The sequence below is a fragment of the Callionymus lyra genome, chromosome 7 (assembly GCF_982586985.1).
Source record: "Callionymus lyra chromosome 7, fCalLyr1.hap1.1, whole genome shotgun sequence".
NCBI lineage: Eukaryota > Metazoa > Chordata > Actinopteri > Syngnathiformes > Callionymidae > Callionymus > Callionymus lyra.
The window spans coordinates 22,807,795-22,833,232 of record NC_141824.1 but is presented as its reverse complement, the minus strand read 5'-3'; the positions used below and the strand labels follow the sequence as shown (position 1 = coordinate 22,833,232).

Below are 25,438 nucleotides of genomic sequence, written 5' to 3'. Positions count from 1 at the left end.
GCTGTAAACACGACAAGCGGGAGCTGCAGAGCTACACAAAAGGAAAGACAACAGAGCAAAGGGAACAGCCCGTGCATGCACGAGTGTCATCTTCATGTGCTACACACATCCGTCGCTCGTAGTAGAGGCTGTGGACATGCACGGGGTGTAAACAAAGGGAGAAAACGAAAGGCAGCACAAACCGGGCAGCGGAGCCGACGTACGCTGACGGGGAGCGCCTTTCCCATTGTGCAAAATGAAGTTAGACATCTGGAGCTCCAGGTCCGACCAGCCGTCAATCACACCATTGTCCCGCTCGCACTGAAGCCGACCTCACAGGAGACTTAACTCCGGCTCCGCTCCTCCTCCTTCTCCTTCTCTCTCTCCCTCTCTTTCTTCCACCCACTTTCCCGGTCTGGTGTTCTGTGCCGCGGTGCGCTTCTCTGCAGTTCAACAAGCTGCGTTCTTACACGTGTTTTAATTAATCTCCCATTTATTTATTTATTTATTTATTTCCCTGCCTTTTCTCTTCTGTGGCTTAATCTGGTTCAATCTGCTCGCCTGGCGCACAAAAGCGAGCGGGAGAGAGGGGTGAGAACGAGGGGGGAGGTGGATTGTGAAGAGTCAGATCCTCTAATTATCAGCAATGTGTGTGTTTGTGCGTCTGTGTACTAGTGTGTTTCAGATGTGACATGTTGTAATTCCGTTCCCTCAACTAAAGCTTACACACTTTCCATTTCCGCACCTAGAATCTCTTTTTCCTGCCGTGTCTCCATTATGAGGGTTTTTGGAAACTGTGCTTCAACACTTCATCGCTACATTTTCGTTGTTTCTCGCTTCACTTCGACAGAGTTGAACCACAGATCCTTCCGGCGCTCTGTTCGCTCGCTTCCTCTCTTCACACACTCCCACTCAAAATCCACTTGGAACATTGGAGTCTGTCCACTATCTCGTCTGAGATTTTTTTTCTTTTTTCGTGTTGAGAAAAGAGCGTCCGACAGCCTCTTACACCACATGAAGTCACACAGCCAGATTTCAAAGAGTTTACACTCATCTTCAATCATTGAGACAGTTCAAATGATGCACTTAAACATTAATACGATACATAAAAACTATACTTTTGATTAATGTTTATAACCCTCTCCCCCTACTTTTAGACTTCTGTAGCACATGTACTTGTAATGTTTATTGTTGTTGATATATATACACAATTATTTGATTAATTACTGTGTTTATTTAGTTTTATGTATGATTTGTATTTTATTGTATTCTATTACCATTATTAATATTAACATTACTAATAATAATGATTAGTGTTAAATTATATATATATATATATATATATATATATATATATATAAATATATATAAAACTATATATAATATATATATTAAAACATATAATATACTCTTTGTGAACTGCTGTACCAACTTACATTCCCCCATCGTGGGAAGAATGAAGGTATATCATCATCATTCCCATTTTGCGGCCATTGAGCAGATTTCATTCGGAACGCAGCCTCATTAGTAACTGCATTATTCAACAATAGACTGTAAAATATAAAAGTGCAAAATTCTCAACATAAAACTTAAATGTCACACAAGGTTTTTAGGACAAGATGATGAGGTCAATGAAACCACCACATGGTAAAGCCGATAACGTTAGAAGCTAATTCCATCCTACAGTTTAAGGCGAGTTCCCTTCAAGACTTTTTTTAAACTACCATTTGAAATATAAAGTTAAGACCTACTCGACAATCAACCAAAAATGTATTAATTGAATACGTCAACTATTTTATTATTATTTTATTTTATGTTTACTTTACACCTTACCTGGTACCATGTTCAGCCATGAAGAAAATTAGACAGACTATCTCTTCAAGTTTGTTTTGACAGTTCGCTATTGTGATTGCATGTCAATCTATAAATTATAAAAATCTTTAATTACTATTGAGAAGTTACTTACTTACTTACTTAAATAAAAAAAAACCCCCATAAAAGTATGATTTAATTAACAATTTTAGATCTGAAATGAACATAAAATCTTACTTATCATGCGTTTCCCTTTTTTAAGACATTGAAAAAAATTACATTTAAGACATTTTACCGCCAATTAATTCTGAATAACGGAGATAACTCTTGGTGTGATGTCACCGAGTGGCTTCCTTCTAAAAAGGTCAACCCTGATAATTATATCAGCAACTTTGTTCGACGTGTGCTTCAACTGTGCCGTCAACATCTAAAAGTAACTTCTGCTTCATACCTGCGAGGACCGCCCTCTTCGTACGGTGGGATGATGACCACTTTGACCGTGACCGACGTTCTCAGCAGGTCAACCATCTGCTCGTGGGTCAGGTTCACCGTGGCGACCTTGCAGATCTCCACCAATCGACTGCCTTGTCTCAGCCCCGCCTGCCACGCAAATCCATACTCCTCCACCTGAAGAAGATATGGATGGATTTGAAGGCGCTGCTTCAGAGGAACCGGTTCTGGTGCGGTCAGAGAACCTACCTCGTCCACCGTGCCGTCCAGCCGGACGTGGAATCCCAACTGTCCGAGCCCGTTTCTCCTCAGAGTCATGTCGACCGTCTCGCATCCCACCGTCAGAGACTGAGGAGAAACAGGTTGTATGAGAACCTCTAAGGACTCGACTCTGCTGACTTATAATTCCTTTGGCAAGTGTAAAATTACTTTTAATTCTCAATCATTTATTAAAATTTCCGAGTGCCCCTGAAGGCATCATGGAGCTTAAGGAAGATTAGATTCATAATTAGCTGGCACTCCTGAAGCCTTTATTAAGAATATATTGTGAAACCAAAAAATACATTAATAAATACTCAACATTTTCCTTTATAGGACTTGTTAGTTTGGTTACTAATCAATCTACTAATTTCTGTGGATCGATTATGTGTAAATCTATCAGCTTGTGTTTACCGTATTTAAATAAGAATCAGTAATATCCAATCATTATTTTTTCAGGGGGATTAACAGCTCTTTGGATTCCAGCTAATCTCCTTTTAAATGCTTTCAGTTTTTTCCAGCAGGATTAGTGATGTATGACATAACTCCATTGAAAACGGAAGTGATTGCGTTGCTTGATGTGAAGAGGATGCTGTATTTTCTATTCTTTTTCCGTCAAATTAATCCACTCTCGATGTTTCAATTCCATTTATCAATGCATACATTGTTTAGTAATAATACCTTTACAACATTTTGGACATCTTATTCCTTATATTCTCTGTAATGATTTTTTATCATTTTAAACAGTCATGACTTAACCTCTTCTCTAAAAAAAACTTTGCCTCAGTATGTCTGTGAACGTCATGTGACCACCAAACTGTTTACACCAGTTGATCTGTTGTTTTCATTCAAATACTGAGAAACTTGTAAAAGTAACCAGGACGATAGAACAAGACGGTTAAATGACAAAAGCTTTTGAATACAATTAAATCTATTTATGTATATAAAGAATGTGGCAACAGCGCAAGGGAAGAGCTACAAAATTGCAGCAAGACTTTTCTGCCATGAATAGGGTTGAATTTGAATGATTCCGATTCCTTGTTTTTTGTTCTTGTTCCCAACGATTCTCGATTAAGATTCTTTTAGGATGCAAGGTAGAAGAAATATAGTATATTTGCTATCCATGATCGACTCGCTCAGTTATGAAAACACTTCTTCATCAGTATTCCTTAGCTGTGTATTGAAACTAGGAATTAAAATTGTAACTTTTGAACATTTACGGGGGAAATTGGAAGATTGAGATAAAACAAGTGAATGATATTCAATGTATAATTCTCTCACCTTTAACCTCTGCAGCACCTCCCTAATGTCCTGGGCACAGCCCTCAGGAACCCTCACAGCGATGTGGTCTCCTCTGCCGTAGAAGATCTTCAGCGCCAGGCGCTCTGGCGTCCAGCCGATCACGTCGGCACAGAAGCAGTTGAAGACCACCTCTTTGGTGGAACAGTCGACTAAAAGTAGGTACTCAGCAGACAAACCCAGAGCGCAGGGGAGCTCGGTGCTGCCTCCGCTGAAGTCCTGGGCCAGGACCCTCCAGGCCACCGCTCCCGCTGCTCCCAGCTCGGCGCCCTCTCTGGCCTTGGAGCGCTCGCGTTTCTTGGACGCCAGAGAGATCAAATTGTTCAGTTTGCCTGCGGAGTCTAGCGGCGTGCTGCTGATGTAGTTCACCGCCAGGTCCTTCAGGTACTCCCGCCTCGTCCTGGTCGCCATCGTGTGGAACTTCTCCGACTTGTGAGATGCGTTTTCGGCGTTGATCACTTTGGCCAAAAGGAAATTCCTAAACGTTTCAGTGTCCCGGAAGGTAACGCTGCTGGGGATGGCCGGCCCGAAAGGAGGCACGTCCTTCATCCTCGTCACGGCGACGCTGGAGGAAAAAGAAAAGGTTGTTGGATCCACACGCCAATCAATGATTTATCAAAAATGTTATCAAGTGATCAAACCTGTAGCACGTGTTCTCAGAGCAGGGATTATGAACTCGGACGATGACGAAGACGTGCTGGAAGTGGGAGCGGATATTCTGGGGGGTAAAAGGCAACGCTCCTGGCTCTTGAAAGATGATTGTGACGATGTCGTTCCCAATGTGTCGCTTCCGTAAAAGCTGGGGATAATTCAAATAAACAAAGTTTAAGTCACCATTCAGTCGGCAGAACAGAAATCTTCATTCTCAAATGAGCCTTTTATGTAATCTGCTTTGCATCCGAGTGGAAATGGACAAGAGGCTTAGAATTCCAGCTCCGTGGAGCATCCTTGCCAGCCTCGTCTTCAAAAGGAAGTGTGAGAGTAGCAATTATGTAATGCAGCCCAGTGTTGGGACACACATCCTCAAACATGATGATACACTTGTTCTCAATGTACTGCAAACACCGTTTCAATGATTCAGTGGTTGCTGCTATTAATCCCCTGAGACTGGTTAGTTTGTCTGGTCCAAGTAAGATATTAAATACCTAAACTTTCTCTTTAGAAAAACTTTTATATTTTAAAACAATAACGAAGAAAAAGAGATGGAAAAACATTTCAAAATTGTTTAAATATACATGAATGATCTGGTTTATTTCTGGAAGTTTGAATACAATGTTTCCACAGATCTTGTGAAACTTTCTTTCCAGCCATTCTTTTCACTCAAAAGGGAGTTAAAAAGTAGAGTCCCTAATCTGTGGCTTGCAAGTCAAAGTTAAAAAATAGTATCATGGTGGCCTCATAAAAATCAGGTTTGTAAAATTAAGTAAATGTTTTTATAAACTTCATTTGGCAACTACAAATCTAAAGATGACTCTTCATCAACCATCTTACATCCAGACTTATTTTGCATCTCTCCAAAACATTTTCCGTTACAGCTTTCTTCCCCTTCACGAATAAAATAACCCAATTTTAACCCCAAATAATTTTCAAATAATTAAAACCCACAAGCAACAGCGGCACTTCTCATTTTAACGGCGTGTGCTGCCACCTAGAGGATGAACCCGGGCGTGTGTGTTGTTGCAGCCTTTACGCCTCTGGATGGAGATGTTGTGTCACTTACCAATAAAAACAATCGTTTAAAAGTTAAAACAGAGACCCTTAGTGCGATTCAACTGATCCTGAGTTAATAGTGAGAAAGGGAGAGAAAGAGCTGACTGAAGTGTTGTGTTCAAAGTGACTATTGTGAAACTTGAGAAGAGGTTGTTGCCTCGAGGGCTTCTCTGAGTTTCTGTCACGCACACAGTACGCAAACTGTAATAAAAGTCTATGCGATACTTGATATGGTTTATGATGATGAAGTTAATCAACAAGGAAGGTAATAAAAATGTAATAAATCAAACATTAAAATCACATTCAAACTCAAGTTGATTAAATAACTTTTTAAAAATATGATAAATATGGTACATTGTGTTGACATCCATTTAAAATATACTCCAACATGTTGAGTAAGAGGACCTTTTACATTGTGAGATTCATGACTAATTTCTCAATCTGTCCAGTTACAGCCCATAATACTGACTAATCTGACTCTCTTCAAGCGCACACACCTGTTGTGGGTTGTTTGGCATGTACGGCAACATGGTGGACACGTGGAACATGACCTCGTAACCCTGGTAGGAGGTGTAGAGCGAGTGGGTGCCGGTGGAGTCGGCTGAAAGAAAGGAAAAGATGTTCAAATAAGACGTGTCAGATGTAGTATTTCTGAGACGTGGGCAGTGGCTGGTACTCACTCTTGGTGTCGAGCTGAGCGGCATATTTGGTGAATCCTTTGAGCAGCACCTGCTCCCCGAGCAGCTTCAGAAACGCGGCGAAGGCCGGGGACGCCTCCTCGTTGTTGTACATCTCCTCCTCGGTGCTCTGGCCCGCTCGGCACAGCAGAACACCCACCTTGTGCTTCTGACTCAACTGTGAGCAAGACGAGGGATAAAAATGATTACCAGCGATCGCGCGGGCGGCAGCTCTGTTCCGTCTTCTAACAGAGAGATCCACTGACATCACCGTATCTTCAGACCAGAGGTGTCACACTCAATCACACAAAGGACCAGGATACTTAGTAAACAATAGCACTTTTAGACGTCACCATATCAAAATGAACATTGATCCACTTTGATTTAAGACCATTATTTTGACACGTGTGGTTTAGAGGCTCAGAGATTTCATCATTCGTGAAATAAATGTACATTACATTATGCCCGACTGTTTTAAGTTTACAACTAGATGTATGTAGATGTCACGTCTATGATTTGTTTTTCTAGATTTTTAATATAAGAAAGTAATTCAACAACATTTCTGTGAGTTTAAAATTGAAATAAACTAGTGTTTAACTTGTGTTGTTTTAATAACACACTTTCTCTCATTGTATTAATGTAATAAATGTGAAACAACACTATGAAATTATCCTTCCGACCCACATAAATCACCGCCTCCTATTTTGTAACTTGTAAAAATGTAAAATCTTGCTCCAATGCTGGTTTTCTCTTGCTCCCCCTCTGTGAACTCATCCATGCATCTGCGTGGGAAAAGCTAATTGCAAATCTCATGATTTCTGCTTCCAGAGGACGTAAGGATTTCTATTTAATAACTTAGTTGTTTTAGTTTTTAGTTTAGGTTCAGGTGAATCTGCTGTGGGTTTTCTAGATTGGACATCGCTTCAAGAAGTTACAGTAATTTGCAGTGAGTCCAGTCAGTGGTGTCCAAAAAGGATTATAAGACAGAAATTAATGTTAAGCCTCCAATTTTTACACACAAATGTTGAAAGAAAGAGAGATGTATTGATTCTGTGGTCAACTGTGTTCACACTTGAGTTACGTCTCTGCAATAATAAGTGATTTTATTTTTCATTCAGTCTCACCGCTTGTTCGTCCAGTTTCAGCAGCTGCTCCGTGACCTTGGGCGTGCTCAGAGCCAACCTCAAACAAGAGACGTTGAGCTCGGGGACGACTTGCTCCAGGACTTCCTTGAGAGGCAGACCTCTTGCCGTCCCGTGTCTCCCCGTTGACGCCACCGCGTCCTCCAGCACCGACCCGCGGAGTGTCACCAGCTGTGGAGACAGAAACAGTTCATTTAATTCAATCTCAACGTGTCCTTGTTCGATTTAAAGATCATCGCTGACTCTTTAAACCTTTGAGGACATTTAGACTTGTATTAGCAAGAATCTTTAATACGATACAGTGGCAACAGTATAATATATTATGATACTATTGGAATAAGGATATATTTGTAGTATTGCTCGAGTACTTGACTCTGGTGTTGCGGAATTTACAGACCACATGATTCTTAAAGTTATAACTGCTTCATTTGTTTTGAAACCAAAAATATGTCCAGACATCAGCTTTAAAAGTTATTGGAATAGACTGTATCCTCCAGTCCTCAGGCATCTCTGGGATCTTGTTGGAATTATTTATTGTTCCTTTAACTGCGGAGGATGTAATGACTGTTGCCATCTTGTGGCGAAAAGTTTAATTGCAACACAAAAATTATCAAACGCCTTGAATATTTGCATGTTAATTGTAAAATATGTATATACTGCATATATATTAACACTCGCTTGTAAAACAAATGACACAAATTAAAGATACAAACAAAATGTTATTTAAAAGCCAAACATATAAATACATATCGAAACAGTGCAGTCGAAAATCAATATGGTGCTGTGAAGTGACAATTTAAAGTAAGAAATAAGTTTTAAGTGGAGTTTAAAACTTACTTAAAGGTAACATGTTTACAAATTGGATTCAACATCATTATTATACAGATCTTTATCAGCCTCTTTTTCTACAACAGGTGGTATCGATCTCAGTGACTTCCTGCTTCGGGTTAAAGGTCGCCAGGAGCTGCAGTAAAATGGCCGTGAACTGGAAGGACACATGAGAAGCCTTTGAGCTTGAAGTCTGTCAGGTGATGGATGGTCCAGCTACTGCTCATAATAGCAACATGCTGCCCTGAAGCCACACACACACACTGCATCACATACACACACACCAGTACAGCACGGACGACTGGAAGCTTGAGCGCATTAATATTCTACTCAGCGCTGCGCTGACACAGGCGGTCAGGTGAAATTGACCTGCTTGAAAACAGAGAGACTATAATACCCGGAGATACAGTGGGGAGGAGAGCACTACTCCCTCTCAACAAACACACACACTCTCGGCTCATTAAAAATGCATGTCGGTGTGTCTGCCGAGAGGCTCGCTGACGAGAGTCTGCAGCGAGGAAATGAAACCCGATGGACAAACACACGATACCGCGAAGGCCGTGCGTGGACTGGTGGGCGCGTGGAATCGTGAGCCTCCAGTGACGCGCTGTGACATGAATCAGTGAGTGATGGTGGGCGAGAGGAGGAGGCGTCACTTTGCTGCGTCAGCACGGAATTAAACGACAGACTTAAGGCGGATTTATTCCTCAAAGCAAATCAAGAGGCGGGGAAATAAACTCAATAATCAATTTCTTTCGTTAGTGGGGAGGTGAAAGCAAACGTGGCTGAGTTTGAAGCTGGAAAAGTTATTTGTCATATCAGCAAAGGCATCAGTGTAGTGTAAGGAAGTTTACCAGTACCATCAGAATATTGAATGGGAGAATAAAACATTTTTTTGAATTAAAAAGCTTTTTTGTAAGCGTTCAATTGTTAAATGAAACATTTAATTAAATAATATTGATATTGAAAGATTGAAATTGCTTTTCTTTTTTAATCATTAAAGTTTAAAACATATTATTTTATTTCTACACATAAGAGTTACAATATTATAATTCAAATAAATACTTTTTCCAAATTCAAAATGTTTTCATTTGTAGTCATTTAAATTTAATAGAAAAATGTTGGTATATTAACACCAACAGATAATACCAAATGAGTACTGAGATACCTGATCAAACTTTCAGCCGATTGTGCGTCGTCATGTGACAATGTTTTACATTGAAATTAAAAGGCTATTAATAAAAAATAAAATAAACCATTCAATATAGATATAATTAAATTCTAGTATTTAAAAAATAAATACATGCTTGAACCCCTGCAAAACCATTTGAATTAAAATTAAAAAAAAATCAAAGTTTCACCATTTGAATTGAAATTAAAAGGCTGTGATAAAAAAAGAAAAAAAGAAACCATTCAATATAGATATAATTAAATTCTAGTATTTAAAAAAAAAAAATGCTTAAACCCCTGCAAAACCATTTGAATTAAAAAATATATATAATAAAAATCAAAGTTAACCATTTGAATTGAAATTAAAAGGCTATTGATAAAAAATAAAATAAATAAATAAACCATTCATTATAGATATAATTAAATTCTAGTATTTAAAAAATAAATAAATCCATGTTATCTCTGGGTCAAGGTGACCCAGTAGCTCAAAAACAAATGCCACTTCATATGTATTTCTGGAGGCCAGGGAGGTCGTTCACCTTGACCCAGAGGCAACACAAGGGATACATTCAACCGTTCTATATTCTGTTGAAACTGATACATTTCCATAGTAGTCTTAAAGAAAACACACCTCGACTGCAGAAACCAGCAGAGTCAACATATCCGAAAAAACTACTCTTCCTGTAGTGGATGTTGGGCTTTTAAGCAGATCTTATCAAACATCTTTCACAAGAGTCTCATTGTGAACGAGAAGGAATCTGGAGAGCGCGGGACAGTCAAAATATGAGCGTCGGATCCTCTCAGTTCATCGATGATATTAAATCAGCAGCTTCCAGACACACCACATGATTTAACACATGACAAGAGCTCGACCAGTCGGCGTGGAAAAGTGGCCGCGAGAGCTCTTTGAGCGAGAGCCGCGTGTGTTTGGGTTGGCTTTTGTGCGGCGAGAGTGAGCAGGTGGAATTTCCCACCGCAGACGGGCGAACCTAGACGACCCAAGTCAAAGCACAAATGTTCAATGAGCACCGGAGACCCATGTGGATTTCGAGTGAGCGACTATTTACTGCACTTCACGAGACAAAAGCTCATAAGCATCCTTTCTTTTTCATTAAAACTATTCATAGTCGATTTCATCTTTGGAGCGCAATAATAACATATAACACAGACAGAAGATGCAGGATCACTTGGGACATTATACTGAATGTTCAGCATTAATAACTTAACTATAATATCCAAGAAGATTGTAATGTAAAAGCATATCCAGCTGAACACAGAAGTGTGTGAGATAATTTAAGAAAGTTATTAAAGAAAAGCAGACCAGAGTGTCGGTGGCAATATTTGCAACTCCTATTTTCAGGATTTTAACCGAAATCCTTGATTAAAAAAATTACTTTGACAATCATCAGTGTGACAGAAGCTCTAGTCCAAGTCTCTGGTTGATGACCGATCTCTTGACTTGGTCTTGATGTAATTGTTCTTTTTTGGTGATCAAAGTTTTTCGACTAACCTGGTCTAGAGTTGGAACGACCTCCATAAATGAAACCGCACAAATACAACACAACAGAGGACAGTTTGCACAAACCTCATTGGATCTGGCTATCAAGCGGTACTGGAACTGGTCCTTCAAGTCTTTGGTGTCTTCTAGTTTCTCCCTGCGGATGCTGACTGCGACCGGGCCCAGCTTGTCGTCTGTTCCAAAGTAGTTGGAGTGTTCTGGGAGAGAAAAAAGAAAAAGTTCACTTTAAAAAAATGAATCCCACAATAGGATTTCTAGCTAATTTTTATGCAAATCCTTTTAATGATTGTTCCCAGTGTGTTCAGTTAAAGTAGGTCAACTTTGGGAAGATCACAGTTCATCAGTGTAATGTCACGAGTAATTAAAACCAGGAGCTCTGAAGTCAGCGTGTCTTGATACTGCTCCACTGATCTGGTCCGATTCAAACACGCTCTTGATTGCAAACACAAGGAACTGAAGCTGTTTCATCACTAATTATTCCTGCGACTGAAGAGATGACACTGAGGGGAAAAAAGGGAAACGTGGAAATGAGGAATGAAAAATGTCGTTTGCTGACGTGGACGACAAGAGGTTGTAATAGTTTTCTCGAAATTAAAAGTCCACCATAACATCAAGAAAATAAAAGTACAAAAGGATTTTTATGAAGATTTTAATTTAACATTGGAGTGAAGACAAAGTGTTGCCCAAGGGGAAATTGCGGCCCTCAAACTCTTTTTCTACTACTTTTTCTTTTGAAGAAACTTGTTATTATTAGTTCAACTCTACTTTTTTTTTTTTTAGATTTCCCTCCTTTTATTTCTCCTTTTTTTATAAATGTTTTTCATTTTTAAAGTAAGTTTAACAATTAAATGAACATTTTGTGGGATAATACCATGTTTTTTTATTTGATGCTTTTTATTTAAATATTAAGATTAGTATATTTTTTTATTTTTAGAATCGTTAAATAAAACAGATAAAAGAATATGAAATAATATACCATCAAATTAAGACTAAATCTTTCAAGAAGGACCAAAAATGTATTAATTAAAAAACAAACTTATAATGTTGCCCCTTAGGAAATTGAATTGCCTATAAGAGAGCCCTAGTTTCAGACGCTACAGACATTTATCTCGGCCCATGATTTGTGCGATAAGCCTCTAGACAAAGAAACGACTTCATAGATTAAATCTGTGTGTTACCAAAGAAGTCTGTGCCGCCACTAAATGCAAAGACCAGGGTGAACATTTATTAATAGTTCCTCATATTCAACCTTTAAAGGAAGTACAGTGAACTGTGACTTTCTTTTCAATATTTAAAAAAGTGTCTTTATAAGCATAAATAGCATAACTTCACAGTTCATATGTTAAACAAAAAAATTAACTTCTTTCTGTTTTATTATTGTTACAAATGAATGGAAATTACAAGGATATTTGTTTCTAAAGTTGTGCAAAACCATATGTATTAAGAATGACACATGAATGTTTAAATGAATGTCTCTAGTGACTTGTGTCGACACACAACATAAGACTCTGTTTCCAGCCAGACTTTCAAACACACTCCACAAGCGTCTTGGATGTCCTGATGTTGCTTTGCTTACTCGTGTTAATGCCAAGGGCGGTACACGGGAGTCGCAACATAAATTCTCCAGACGCTGTCAGAGGAATCTCGCCTGACAAGTGTTCCCTCCTGTCAACCCCCCCCTCCATCCGACTCGACTTAAACGTGATGATGCGCTCGCAACAACATCGGCTTCAGTGCCATGTCCTGTGGCGGAAACGTCAACTTTGTCGAGGCAGCTCTTCGACGCACGCGACCGCGCCGCCACACATGCAAAGTTGCTGATGCATTCTGGGATGCGGGGTGAGCTAAATGAGTCAGGAGAACATACTTATGGAATGATAACCTTTCAGTGGGTGTCCACGGGCCTGTCTTTCTCACACACACAATAAAAACATACACGTTTAAGTGCATGTGTTGAAAACAGCATCTGTTGCTAATAAGAAGGGAGCCAAGTGGCGCTTGTCCAGTTACTTACACAATAAAGCAGTTATGTTGGCGAGGAATGTCTATGTGTGCATTCAAAATATTAAGACAATGTTTACATGAGGTGTGTCACACACTGAAGACTTAGCTGATGCAAAGTTGCACAATAAACCATATTTTCTTTTTCAAGTTCGAAGACATAGATTCAATTTAAAGCTGCTTTCAAATAATCTGGTCCGACACACTTGCTTGAATATAAAGGGGGTCCGTTTATGACAAAGAAGACAAACACTTTTGCATGAAGATGAATTGATCTGAAAATGTGAAACTAGTTTTCTTTGCGTCCCAGGATTTCTTGATTGTTTCCATTTCATTTTATTTTAAGATTTCTGAAAATAATTAAGTTGCTAAAAACTGAGAAACAGGTTTTAATCACTACAAAAATACTATTAATTTGTCTAGACTGGTACATTTTACGATTTGTTTACCCCCCCCCCACCCCAGTACACTCCCTGTTCAAACATGATCTCAACAGACTTTCTAACCGTCAGTTGGAACTTGTTTTATTTAGCAATTCAGTCTTTTTCTTTCACTTTGCAATTCACACAATGTCTGAGTTGTAAATTAAAGACCGGTGCTGCGGCTTTCTTTTGATGAATCGCTTTTTCATACACTTTTCATGATGAATCATGAATAATGCTGCTGACTACACAAAAATAATTATCTTAAGCCTTAGAAATAATTATGGGTGAGGATTGGCAAGAATCTTGCAATACAATACGTATTGTAGGATACAGTGGCAACAGCATGATATACATATATATATACACACACACATATATAATATATATATATATATATATATATATATATATACACACACACACACACACACACACTCAGTACAGTCAACTCCAACAGCTTTTAAAGCTGCTAGAGTACTTCACTCTGGCATTGGAGTTATTTGAGACATAATATGAAGAAATATGAGGAAAATTTCAAGCTTTAAAGGTTGTTGGAGTTGACTGTACCTGCTCTCCCTGGTTCATTTTTGTCCTGCAATCTTGCTAAAATGACTGTATTAATAATAACAAAATAAATAATTTTATTTTCATACAGAATTTCTTGAAAAATGAGCTCAAGAACTGCGATAAAAATAAAATATGATTTATAAAACTAAATATTAGTGCTGTTGTTACGGTGGAAACGGTATTGTGAAAAAAGTATTTAAGTATATTGATCATTTCTTTCACCTCTAGATAAATTGATCTTAATAATGATAGTCATCTACAAGAGGCATATATGTGGATGGTTAATATAAAGAATTATGTTGAGTTGAAGATGGAGCGGGGACAACCCTGGGCCATTTTGCTCTTGTGACCCATCCTCAAACAATTAAAGAAATACATTTGTTTTTTTGTTTTTGTGTTTGAGCTAAAAAATGAAGTGAAATGTTGGGTATAAACATCCATCTGCAAAAGAGCGGTGAGTTTACCCCACAGACAACTCTCTGTGTTCTAATTCCAGAAAGAATGTAAGAGTGGGATCAGATCCAACCGTGGTCAGTCCTGCGAGTGTCTGGGATCTGTTCACACCTGCACACTAAGCTCTCCACGTGAGATCAGTTCGCTCAGCACTTAATTCCGGGCCCGAACAGAACCTGGGTTATAACCATCTCTTATCAAACTGCAGGGCGAGCAGGTGGTTTTTATTACGAGGCCAAAGGTTTAAACTGAACACTGGTAGTGTAAACAGCAGGCCGGCTGCCAGCCGAACCCACTCTGTTCAGCCGGTTTAAAACCACTGAGAGATTAAGTGTGATGGACGATAAAGAGCCCGGCCCACATGTAGGAGGAATCAGATATTATTATACCAAATCATAGAAGTTTGAATCCAGCGATGGCTCATAAATCACATCCTGGTTATTCCAACAGTATCTCAATGATTTCATCAGACAAAAATGTTTGTGCGAATCAAAGTCACAAGCACAGTCGGACGATAAAATAACTTGGATTTGAAGTGTTGTTTTCTCGAGTGTGGCGAGGTGTCAACAACAACGACGGAACATTTTCTCGTACCATCTGCACCCACAACTGCAGCATGATTTGAGTGAGAATCACAGACGAGAACCAAAACTACACAACTAGCCAAAGGCAAAATGACCTTTTAAATAGCTTAATCGAAACAATCTAATGTCAACAGGCGACTTTTAGTCTTTTTTGTTGCCTGTTGCAATTTGGTTTCTGGTCTGGAATGACTACACCATCAATTTAACCATGATCTTTAATAAATGAAACCTTAAATTAGTTTAATAAAATAACAATTCATGTGTCTATCTGACAAATTGTTAGATTATCAGATCAATTAGGTTGTATTAACTGTAACGCTGTTGATTTTGATCACATATGTTGGTACTGTGCTGAAACTGTAAAATTATGGCAGGATTTTTCATGCATGAAATATGTTAAAGAGCTGAAAATGCCCCCCAAGATTTTCTCCAGTCAAAGGACAATGAAGATAAACGTAGTCGTGTGTCTTACCTTTCCCATGGAAGTAGTCTCTGTAGTATCTGGCTCCGTGGTCCACATGTTCTATGCTGTACAGCTTTAGTTTCTCCAGTCTGGACACCTGCTGGTCAACAGGAACCTCGAGAACAGAGACGCTGGCGTTGCTCTTCCTCAGCCAGCCTCGACCTCCTTCGCGCTCGGCCGACGTGCTCAAGAAGCTGATGTTGCGCTCGCCGTGTCCTCCGGTCTCGTTGAGGAAGTGAGGACAGCACAGGAGGAGAGGACTGGTGCCGTTTAGTCCCAGTGGCAGGTCCAGAGAGTTCATGCCCATGGAGGGGAAGGAGCCGGCGGGGTCGAGGCTCACGGTCAGATCCTCGATGCTGGAATAAATGTGTTCGTTTGCACTCGGGGGGGTTTTGGACGCGGAAAGAGACACGGAAGCTGCCGACGCACCGGTCGCCGTGTTCTTCCTCTGTTTGGCGTAGCTTCGCGGCGCCGCAGCCTCGTGAAGGTCGAACAGAATGCTCTGAGAGTCAAAGTGGACAAAGCTTTTCGGGCAAATCCACGGTTTATAAGAAGCGTCTTCAGTCGTGTCCCCCTTTCCGCCGTCGAGCTCCCCTCGACTGGAGCTCCGAAGTTTTCTAAACAAAGAAGAAGTACCTAGAGAAGACTCTGTTCCGCCACTTTTCTTCCTCACGCGCTCCGGCCCGTCTTTTCTTCCGCTGACTCGCTCGTCCCCCGGTGTAAGTCCGGGCGACGGCGCTAAGGGAGGGGGTACACTTTGTGGCAAGTCCGGCGCACGGAGCAACTCTCTGAGTTCGTGGGGGGCTGAGCTGCGCTGGTCCGGTCTTTCCTGGTGGAACTGAGTTAGCATGTCGAAGAAACTTTGCTCTGGAATGCCCTGGATGTCGATGGATGAAGTACTGCCGTACTCTCGGAACAAGTTTGCCATCCCGACTCCGCCCCGAACCTCCACCTTGTAGAAGAAACGAGGAAGTTAAGACGATGTTGTAACAATGTAAACAGAGGTGGGCTATTTCCTCGGGGGCCACATTCAATTCTGTGTATCCTGTTGTAACGGGACATTAATCCCAAAAAAACAAATAAAAGAACAAATAGACTTACACATTTCTTTAAAAAAATCATAAAATAAACTTAAGATGTAAATCAACTGAATATAATGACATTTTTGGGGGTGTAAGAAAATATCGGTAATATACATTGTTTATTTTTTTTTCACAATACTGTATTGATATTCAATTGCATTGTATCGATTGTTTTATATTTGACTTTTAAATTATAATGTTATAATATTTTATCAAAGTTCTTTTATGGTGTTAGTTCAATAAAGTGTATAAAATAAAGGTTGTTATTTACAATTAACATGCAAATATTCACAGCGTTTTTTCATTTTTGTGATGAAATCAAATGCAATTTGGTTTCAAAACAAATGACCCGATTCTTGCTCTTTACACACCCAGAAAATGTTTTATTTATTTTACTTGGGGATCCTTAAGAAAGGAAAACGAATTCAATATATTTTTTAAGAACAACAAAAATGAAAAGGCGACGTAAAGTTGTTACATTGTCCATTACAATCATAAAACAAAGCTGAATAGTTATTATTTTATTTTACAATAATAATGCCAAATAAATCCATTCAAAGGGCTGCATGTGTCCAACTGTAATGTTAAGTAATACATGACATAAGTTTCTGCTCACCTCGTTCTCGTCCTGTTCACTCAGAGTCACCTCGCTGTTGGAGCGCTGCCTGAGCGGCGGGAACACGCGGAGGCTGAAAGGTGAACATCCGTCCATGCCGAACCCTCTGATCTCCACCTCCTTGGAACGTCGGCGGGGCAACCGGGCGACTCCGCCCCTCACTAGGCCGACGTCCGACGACAGGATGGACGAGGAGATGGACGTGGAGCCGTCGTCCTCGTTGTAGTTGATGCCGGTTTGACCGTTTTCGAGCAGTGACTCCCGGGAATGAGCCCGGCGGGGCGGCCACTCTGCGATGCGAGCCCTGACCCCCATCTTGGGCACGGATACGCGTGGCTGCATGGCGGGGTCCGGGTGGCCATTAGGGGTGTGACGAAATAGAGCCTGCTGCGCCAACCCTGCTTCATCTCCCCCCTGGAGGAGGTCAGCGGAGGTGCAGGTGACCCCTCTGTCTCTGTAGCTGTTCATGATGCCCCTTGAGAGCTCAGGGCAGGAGAAAAGGGTAGCGGGCAGGGGGCTGGCATCTCAACTCAGGAGGGGTGCTAGAGGAACGCCCCCAAACGGACTGTGTAAACCAGGATGCAGCCTGCTGCTCTCTCGAACATCGTCTTTAGATGAGTTGAGTGACCTCAGTGAGCCATGATGGACCTCTTCTTCTTCTTCTTTAGACTTTCTTCAATGAGGATCTAAAAAACACAGAGACATGGCAATTATTACGAGGGCCAGAGAGACTTCAAGACTATTTTTTTGTTAAGTCATTATCAATTGTGTGTCTTCGTTTCTTTCCGGTATAATAGGAATGCATCTTTAATTGGAAATTATACGTAAAAAGTGAGGAACCGGGCGACAGAACGACAACACAGAATGAATGAAGACGGAGAGAATAATGTGGCAGAGTGAAGTAGGATTTCTGCCAATGAGGCTAATCTGCAGCAGGCTGACACAGGGGATATTATCATACACACTCCCACAGCAATTGCACATAAGCGCCATTGACGCTCTCCAGTAACCACAACAGAGACTGCGGTATTGCTACGCTTTTGATTAACTGAACTGTAGATGCGTCGACCGGAAAATTAAATGATTGCTCCCACCAAAAAAAAAAACCCGCACAAATGAAAAGGTTCTCAATTTTAATCACCATAATAATCTATTTATAACCTATTATCAGGTCAAATCGACATTATAGGTGGGGTAGGGGATCTTCAGACGCTGCTTAAAATGATTGGAAAAAGTTACATCTGTGCTATTCATTCCAGGGGTGGCTAAAGGAATAAATTGTAATTGATTTGCGTCGCTGGATGGTTGGCTTAAAATCAAAATACATTAATGTTGACCTATAAAGATGTTAGTGTGTACGATAAGATAAGAGATTTCAAGGATACTGGAAATTGAAGATAAATTGAGCCTCAAAGAATGAAAAGATAATATGAAAAACACACCCCCACATCCAGTCTGACCCCCTTGTGCTACAGAATTGGCAGTATTCGAGGTGCGAAGAGTATTATAAACGTGTGTTCTCGCAAAATATATTTATAACTATAAACTGCTATGGTGACTTCATCACAACTGAAGGGACTGACTAGTACACAAAATAGATTTAGAGACTTAATGGAAGCCATGAATCCCTCTTCCTGCATCAGGGTTTAAGTTATTATAATGCAATGCTAACTTCTCTATATAATCAGCTTTTATTCTATTCTAGAGTTTCATACTAATCTCTGCTTTGATTAAAATCCTCCGCTCTTGGATTATTGCACTTTCATCTCTGAGAGTGACTAGCAAAGTTGTTTCAACACCTACATACTGTTGCATAATGTTTCTTAGTCACGGCATTACATTGAACCAAGGGAAATTTCTAAGTAAATATTGGTTTACTACTCGCCTTGTAATCACCGCCACATTAATACAGACTCACGGATGTGCTTCTATTGTCTAAACATTATTTTCAAGTTACATGAGGAAAGAATTTGGAATTAAATCTGATACATCCGTTGTTCTGCACATGTATTACTTCCACAAATGTTGACACACAGGGTGGAGTTCAATCACAAACACTGAGCTTTTCTTTGTGTCACTGCAGCAGTGTTTTATGTGTTTTATGATACACAGTCGGTTTCTTTTATGAGTCCGATGCCAAGTTATTTCTGGCCATAACACTGCGTTACTCATGAGCGCCAGAGAGCACCACAAACAAAGCTCATTCAGAGCAAACAACATACCAGTGTAGCCGCTAACTTGGGCACATGTCTAATATCTTTGTCTGGAAGAAGGAGGGACACTTCCGGACAACAGGCTTGTGCTTCTCCGACAGAGCCTTTGCTCATCCGGAGAGTCGTGGTGGGATCCACGGAGATTATCCTGTCGCAGCTGCAGGAGCGGCAGAATGGCTTCATTATGTGTCGGGGCCTGACAAGAGAGCTGATGGACCGAGTCTTTATCGGAGATCTCCAGCACGATGCTGCACATGAAGACTGATGTGAACGCTGTAAGATTCGTCTTGTACTTGACAGAGTTTGTTCAATAATTGACGGCGGGATCATAACACAGAATTTTAAAATATAAGGTGGAACTCCAGAGGTCAGGTCAACCGAGCTCATATTGATCTTGACCAGAAAAAACGCCTTAACACAATGGGGAAATATAAATATTTAAGATATTACAAAGAGTAATGATGCCATGATTCAAGCGAATCTTGTTTTTATTGTATACAGGATTCATCCAGGTTAAGGGAAGTTCAATTCAGAGAATTTTTAAATACCATTCGTTGAGAAATTTAAGGTAAACTCAACCACCATCTACTGTGCAAATGCTTCACTGTTTGGTTAGTACCAATATTGTGAACAATATTGTAAATCTGTAAAAAAAACTTACATGCAAAAATGTTAGAGAATATTTTGAGAGTTAAAATGTGTCGTCATTAAGGTCTTTTTTAATGTTGTTATGAGACATTTCAAGGGCCATAAGAGCTTATTTTTAGAATCCTGAATCTAATGCCTTTCATTTTTTTTTAAATGATCAGTGGAAAGCCTGGTTGATTTAAATTGTACACATTTTACTGAATTGGAAATCATCAAGAACTTATGACAAACCTTATGTTTTTCCTAATATGCTTTCAACCTATGGCATTAGATAATATATAAATATCTTTTAATATATAGAATATATCCTAAAATAAAAAGCTTTTGTACCTTAAAGAGAACTAAACAAAAGTTGCGAGCAGTCAGAATTTACTGTAACATGAGTGGGTAGCGAACTTTAGTTATTTTGTGGCATCAACCTAAATGCCTTGGATGTACTTCGTCTCTTGGTAACAAGTTTCGATAACCACCCATAATCAAATATTGGTAATTTGTGACAAAGTGACGAAGAAAAGTGACAAACGCAATGAACATCAGATTAATATCAGTTTTTATTGAATCTGTACCTGGTACGAATTGAGATTTTTTTATTTATTTGATTTGAAAAAATCGTATCAAGAGCCAGCATTGAATTCTGGGTAACAGTGTCAGTACCAGTATCAAAAATGTTCGATCAATACCCATCCCTACATGAGTATCTTCATCATGTGGAGCATGTGGAGTGGAACAAAGTTCCCAAACAGCCTTGAAGTGCACAAGCTAACATTGTAGAATCAATTTTTCTTTGTGTCTTTCAAAGTGTAATTATTTTCAAAAGGCCTTGGTTTACACTTTTGACTAAAGAAATCTTGTCGAAGTTGAGACAGTTTTCATCCTATTGTGACCTTTAATCCGACTAAAACTTATTATCCTTTTTTTTCTTTCTTAGCTCATCTTCTCTGCACACCCCCTGAGATGTGATCAGCATGGATCCGGCCCAACTGTGTACCGCAAACACACACCGAGTTGGTAATTATGCCAGTTAGATGGATTTAATGACAGAGTTAGCAGGATCTTAGCTTCCAGGGAAGCGACTGCACCGACTGGAGGAGGAGCTGTGGAGCTAAACACAGACCAGGGATCAGTGCAAGTAAGAGCTTGTCATGCGCTGATGAAAGATGAAGAGATCACACGTGCATATGCCCGTCGACAATCTCATTATACCTGACAGAGGCCTGTGGTCACATGGCGTTTGGCTTGAGACGCGATCCAACCCACAACTTATTTAATTTATCTCCGACAACAGCACGAGCATCATCCTATTGACACGAGGCCAAATCACATTCAAGGACATTAACTGAAGATTTAGATTATAACTTGTTGTAGTGGCACACAATGGAGCAATTTGTTTCAACATAATGAACTATTGTCAAGATATCTGCGGAAAAACTGGATTCTAAAGCTTTTTTTTTTTTCAACTGTGACACATTTGGTAGTTGAAAAACACAAATTGAAGCACAATAGTTAACACAGTCGGAAAAGAAATAAGTAACGGAAGGAGAAGACTTGGAACAATGATGGGTAAATATAGAAATATAATTATGTAAATGAACAAGAATAATATAACAGTGAGTATAAAAGAATTCTGGAAAACAACAATTACTATATGCATCTTTATAATCAAGAAAAAGATGCCGATTCTATGAATTACCAAGTCCAGCTTTACATATAAGGTATTTTTAATCACTTAAAAATGCTGTCGCCATGACAACCCAACCTACACTTGAGCGCTGAACAGGTATTAAGACCTCCGTGTGTTGATGTATATTCCAAAACTGCTGCCGTTTGTAACATAAATGAATTTAATAAAAAAACATTGGAGGCTCAGAGGAGCAGATGGAGGCACATATGACAGATTGCAGTGCAACAAACAGAGCTGGCCGCCGGCCTGAAGACATCACGTCAAGGATTCACATGATCACAAGTCTGACCAGACAGCAGAGAGTCTTTGGAGTTTACTCTCCACTAACACTTGATAGGCAATGACATTAATAAGAGACAGATTCAGAGAGATAGTGGCGGAAGTAATAATATATCAACTTTTTGATGGAAATATTGATCAGGCGGTTTTCTTTTAACACCTCACAGTGAGGTCACGGAGTGTCAGTGAACCACTCAAGGACATTTGAGCGGCGTGTTGACCTGCTGACAGGAGGTCATAAACCACGAATATCTAGAAGAAATATGGCCTCTCAACTCCCAACACCCCCCTGATGTATTACTTCCCTCTACCCTCCTCCATTTTACATGTTTTACCCACAGACGTACCGGAGATAGCGAGGGTGTCTTTAACTGCATTTTTCTTTTAAGGAAATTTGAGTCGATACAATCTCAAGTCAAGCTTTTCTGTCTTGGAGGCTAAATTTGGCAAAACATCTGTGTTTTATTGACCTCTTAAACTCTCGATCAAGCAAAGATACAAATCTACTTTTAATGAAATTACAATATAACAGTTGATGTTTACTAGTTATTTTAAAAACTGAGATCATTATACATCATGATGTCAACACTTTTATTATAATATCATTTCCTTTTAAGCCTTTAATCGAGCAAATCACAAAAAAATAGTTTGGGACGCCACAAATTCAAAACACATTTTTTTAAAGGGGCGTGGGAAAACTTAACAATATCTTCTTCCAAAACTGGTATTAATGAACAACTATGAAGTATTACGATTACTACAAACATATTTAACAGTAGGATGGTGCAAAAATAAGAAAGAATTCCGGATCTCTCAGAGAAACAATAAAAACTGCCTCAAGCTCTCACTCATGACTTTTTTGCAATTATGTTGCACTATAAGGTCCAAAAGAGTTCCTTCATCAATAAAGCAGAGGTTATTTCAAGAAATTAGGATTTATACATGTCGTTTTAATGGTGGTTTGTTATGTTGTCAAAAAAAAAAGAAAACTAATAAATACACAAATAAAATTGTAGGATGCCTAAAAGGTCAATTGTGTCCATTTCTGGGACTTAGTTTCGTTTTAAAATAATACAAGATCGTTTTAAATAGCAAATACATACTTGGATTATAAGTAGCAGTAAATTACCTGATTCCGGATCAGTTGTGAAGTTGAAGCTTCCTTAGCGAGGGATTTATTCTTCAGGATTTCTCTGCAAATCAAAAGAGAAAAAATGTTAATGCGTTTATAAATAAGCCTCAGATTTACTTTGAAGACTCATTCAACTTTCTTGTTGTCTTAGCATAAATCACATTCAAGATTATTTTGATTTTAATTATTAAAAACGCACCACTACTAATTATACAAAATTTCTCATATTCCAGTGCAACCATTGAAGTCTTTCTCGTTAATAAAATACAGTCAATTGAAGCGAATTCATGATTAAAAAATGGTTTTAAAAGTACAATCAGTGAGTTTTGACTAGGGGTGTATAGTGGCTAATATCTGGTGATGTGATACACACGATACACATGCAACGGTACAATATATTGCGATACTTTAATAAGAATGATATATTGTTTTGTTTTTTTAATAATTTGATTACAGGAAATTCGTATTAGCGTATTAGGAAACACACAATGCTGTTAGATATTAAACATCAGCTTACTCAATTCAAAAAGGATCTGTATTATTTATATTTCACAGAAAACAAGACAATATTCAAGGGAATATTTATATGTCAATATAAATAGAAAAGAAAACATTACAGTGCTGTTGAATATCAACACAATTTCATGAAAAGAAAACAATTGATATTTAAGTGTATCAATATTTTGTAACACCAATCGTTTTGACTAGTTTTTTCATGCAGGATTGTGAAAACAAACAGTTTTTTGTGTTGATATAACTACACTCGTAACAGATTGTAAATGTTAGTCCTTTTGTGCTGAACCTTCCAAGCTTGTTGGGTCAAATGCTGGTCTTTTGTTTAGAAGCAGCAAGAAGCCTGAGGCTGATGGTATTGACGTGATTTTCTCCACACAAACAATGTGTAAAAAGGCTTTTTTTTTATGTAGAAACTGAGGAAAATGGCAAAGAAGGATTTAATTTTGGTGGAGACCATATGGAAATGGAGAGCAGGGTTAAAGGAGTCTCTAGTTTGATTGTCAAATGAGTAGTGAAGGAAATGAGGGGGAGGGTTCCTCAAACACAAGTAGGACAGCGAGAAAAGGGGGTGGCGATGGGAATCAGCAGACATGATGTCCTGAGGGGGAGGCCCATTACTGTCTGACAAATACTGTTCCAATCAATACGGATCAATCAGGGCCCCACTTACCCTTCCTCGGCCTGCATAACAACACCATCTTTGGGAGAGGGCCAGTATGGGGGCTGGGGCGGGGTCACCGATTGTGCAAGTGTGTTTAACAAAGGCGGCCATGTCAGCACTGATTTAAAACTCAAGCTTCACCTCGCCGTCCACGAAAACAAGAAATCCAGAGAAAAAACACGCCGCGCTGGTGTTTGCATATAAACGGACGAGCAAAGATTAAACACAAGTCTTTGTCTCTCACATGCATTACGGCTCCGATAGCGACTTGGCAGTTGCACTCATTAAACAAATGATGGTTAACTGACACTAGAGAAGAATCTAACCCTCGAGGGGAGACGTCTGACAGCAGCGGAAGCATAATTAGAAAGACAGACATTGTTCACGCGAAGAGTCTTAACCCACTTTAGACGGTCAAAATATTCTAGTTTTCAGGCAGTAAGTCGCTAAAAATAAGTCATACGAACAAACAACAGGGAAACTATGACGCCACATAACTCAGATTTCAAACCATCACAACTCCTTGGATCAACGTAGCGTCATCTATTGACTGCAGTTCAGAACTGCAGTTCTGTCCTCTACAAGTTCTTTGTAGGCATCGCTCAGTACTATACAATAAAACAAAACATCAAGCTAGTTGAATTCATATATGGATAATGTAAAATTATATATACAGGTCATTCTACAAAACAAAATTTCAAGAGTTCTCAAAAAAATGTATTTGAACTACATTTTGATTTGCATTCTTATTGAATAAAAGTAGGATTTTGTAAAAAATAATGATTCATGCCACCCCATAACAGCAACGTGCCCCGACGTGGATGAATAACTAGTATTTCGTTTCTAACTGTGATCTAAACAAAAAATCCTGATGTAAAATCCACCACAGTTTAGTTTTGTATATTCAGAAGATTTGATTCATAAATCTGTAAATCTACTATAAAATAGAAAACCTAAATATTTAAATTATATCTCAATATGAGGACAATTTCCATGACCGGAAAATGCATTTAATATTTTAAAATAACAGTCATTTACTTTTATATTTACTGAAAATGACAAAGGTTCACATATGTTTGTTAAAACCAAGGAGAAAGCACTTCATGTACACATTGATCAAGAGCCTCTTTTTTTATGAAGCCTGACCAGTTCCAATTACAGATTTCTACCGGACTTTAATAGCCTTAACAAGATTACAAAGGATCTATAACAATGACAAATCGGCGGTGACGTGTGCACTGCTACTAGTGACACAACAACACTGAAGAAAGTT

General features: G+C 39.2%; 1 protein-coding gene across 2 annotated transcripts in view; it reads right to left on the bottom strand.

Annotated features, from left to right (window-relative positions):
* The window catches only part of sipa1l3 (signal-induced proliferation-associated 1 like 3), a 61,629-nt gene that overhangs the window by 10,838 nt on the left and 25,353 nt on the right, over positions 1–25,438 (bottom strand). For both annotated transcript variants that reach the window (XM_087794958.1, XM_087794959.1), the window contains exons 2-12: positions 22,986–23,049; positions 17,036–17,721; positions 15,347–16,289; positions 10,911–11,041; positions 7,310–7,498; positions 6,189–6,363; positions 6,006–6,109; positions 4,440–4,597; positions 3,781–4,363; positions 2,491–2,589; positions 2,243–2,418 (exon numbers count right to left, since the gene is read on the bottom strand). In XM_087794958.1, the coding sequence (XP_087651084.1) occupies positions 2,243–2,418; positions 2,491–2,589; positions 3,781–4,363; positions 4,440–4,597; positions 6,006–6,109; positions 6,189–6,363; positions 7,310–7,498; positions 10,911–11,041; positions 15,347–16,289; positions 17,036–17,503 (3,026 nt within the window). In that variant the 5' untranslated portion in view covers positions 17,504–17,721; positions 22,986–23,049. The remainder of the gene's footprint in view (positions 1–2,242; positions 2,419–2,490; positions 2,590–3,780; positions 4,364–4,439; positions 4,598–6,005; positions 6,110–6,188; positions 6,364–7,309; positions 7,499–10,910; positions 11,042–15,346; positions 16,290–17,035; positions 17,722–22,985; positions 23,050–25,438) is intronic.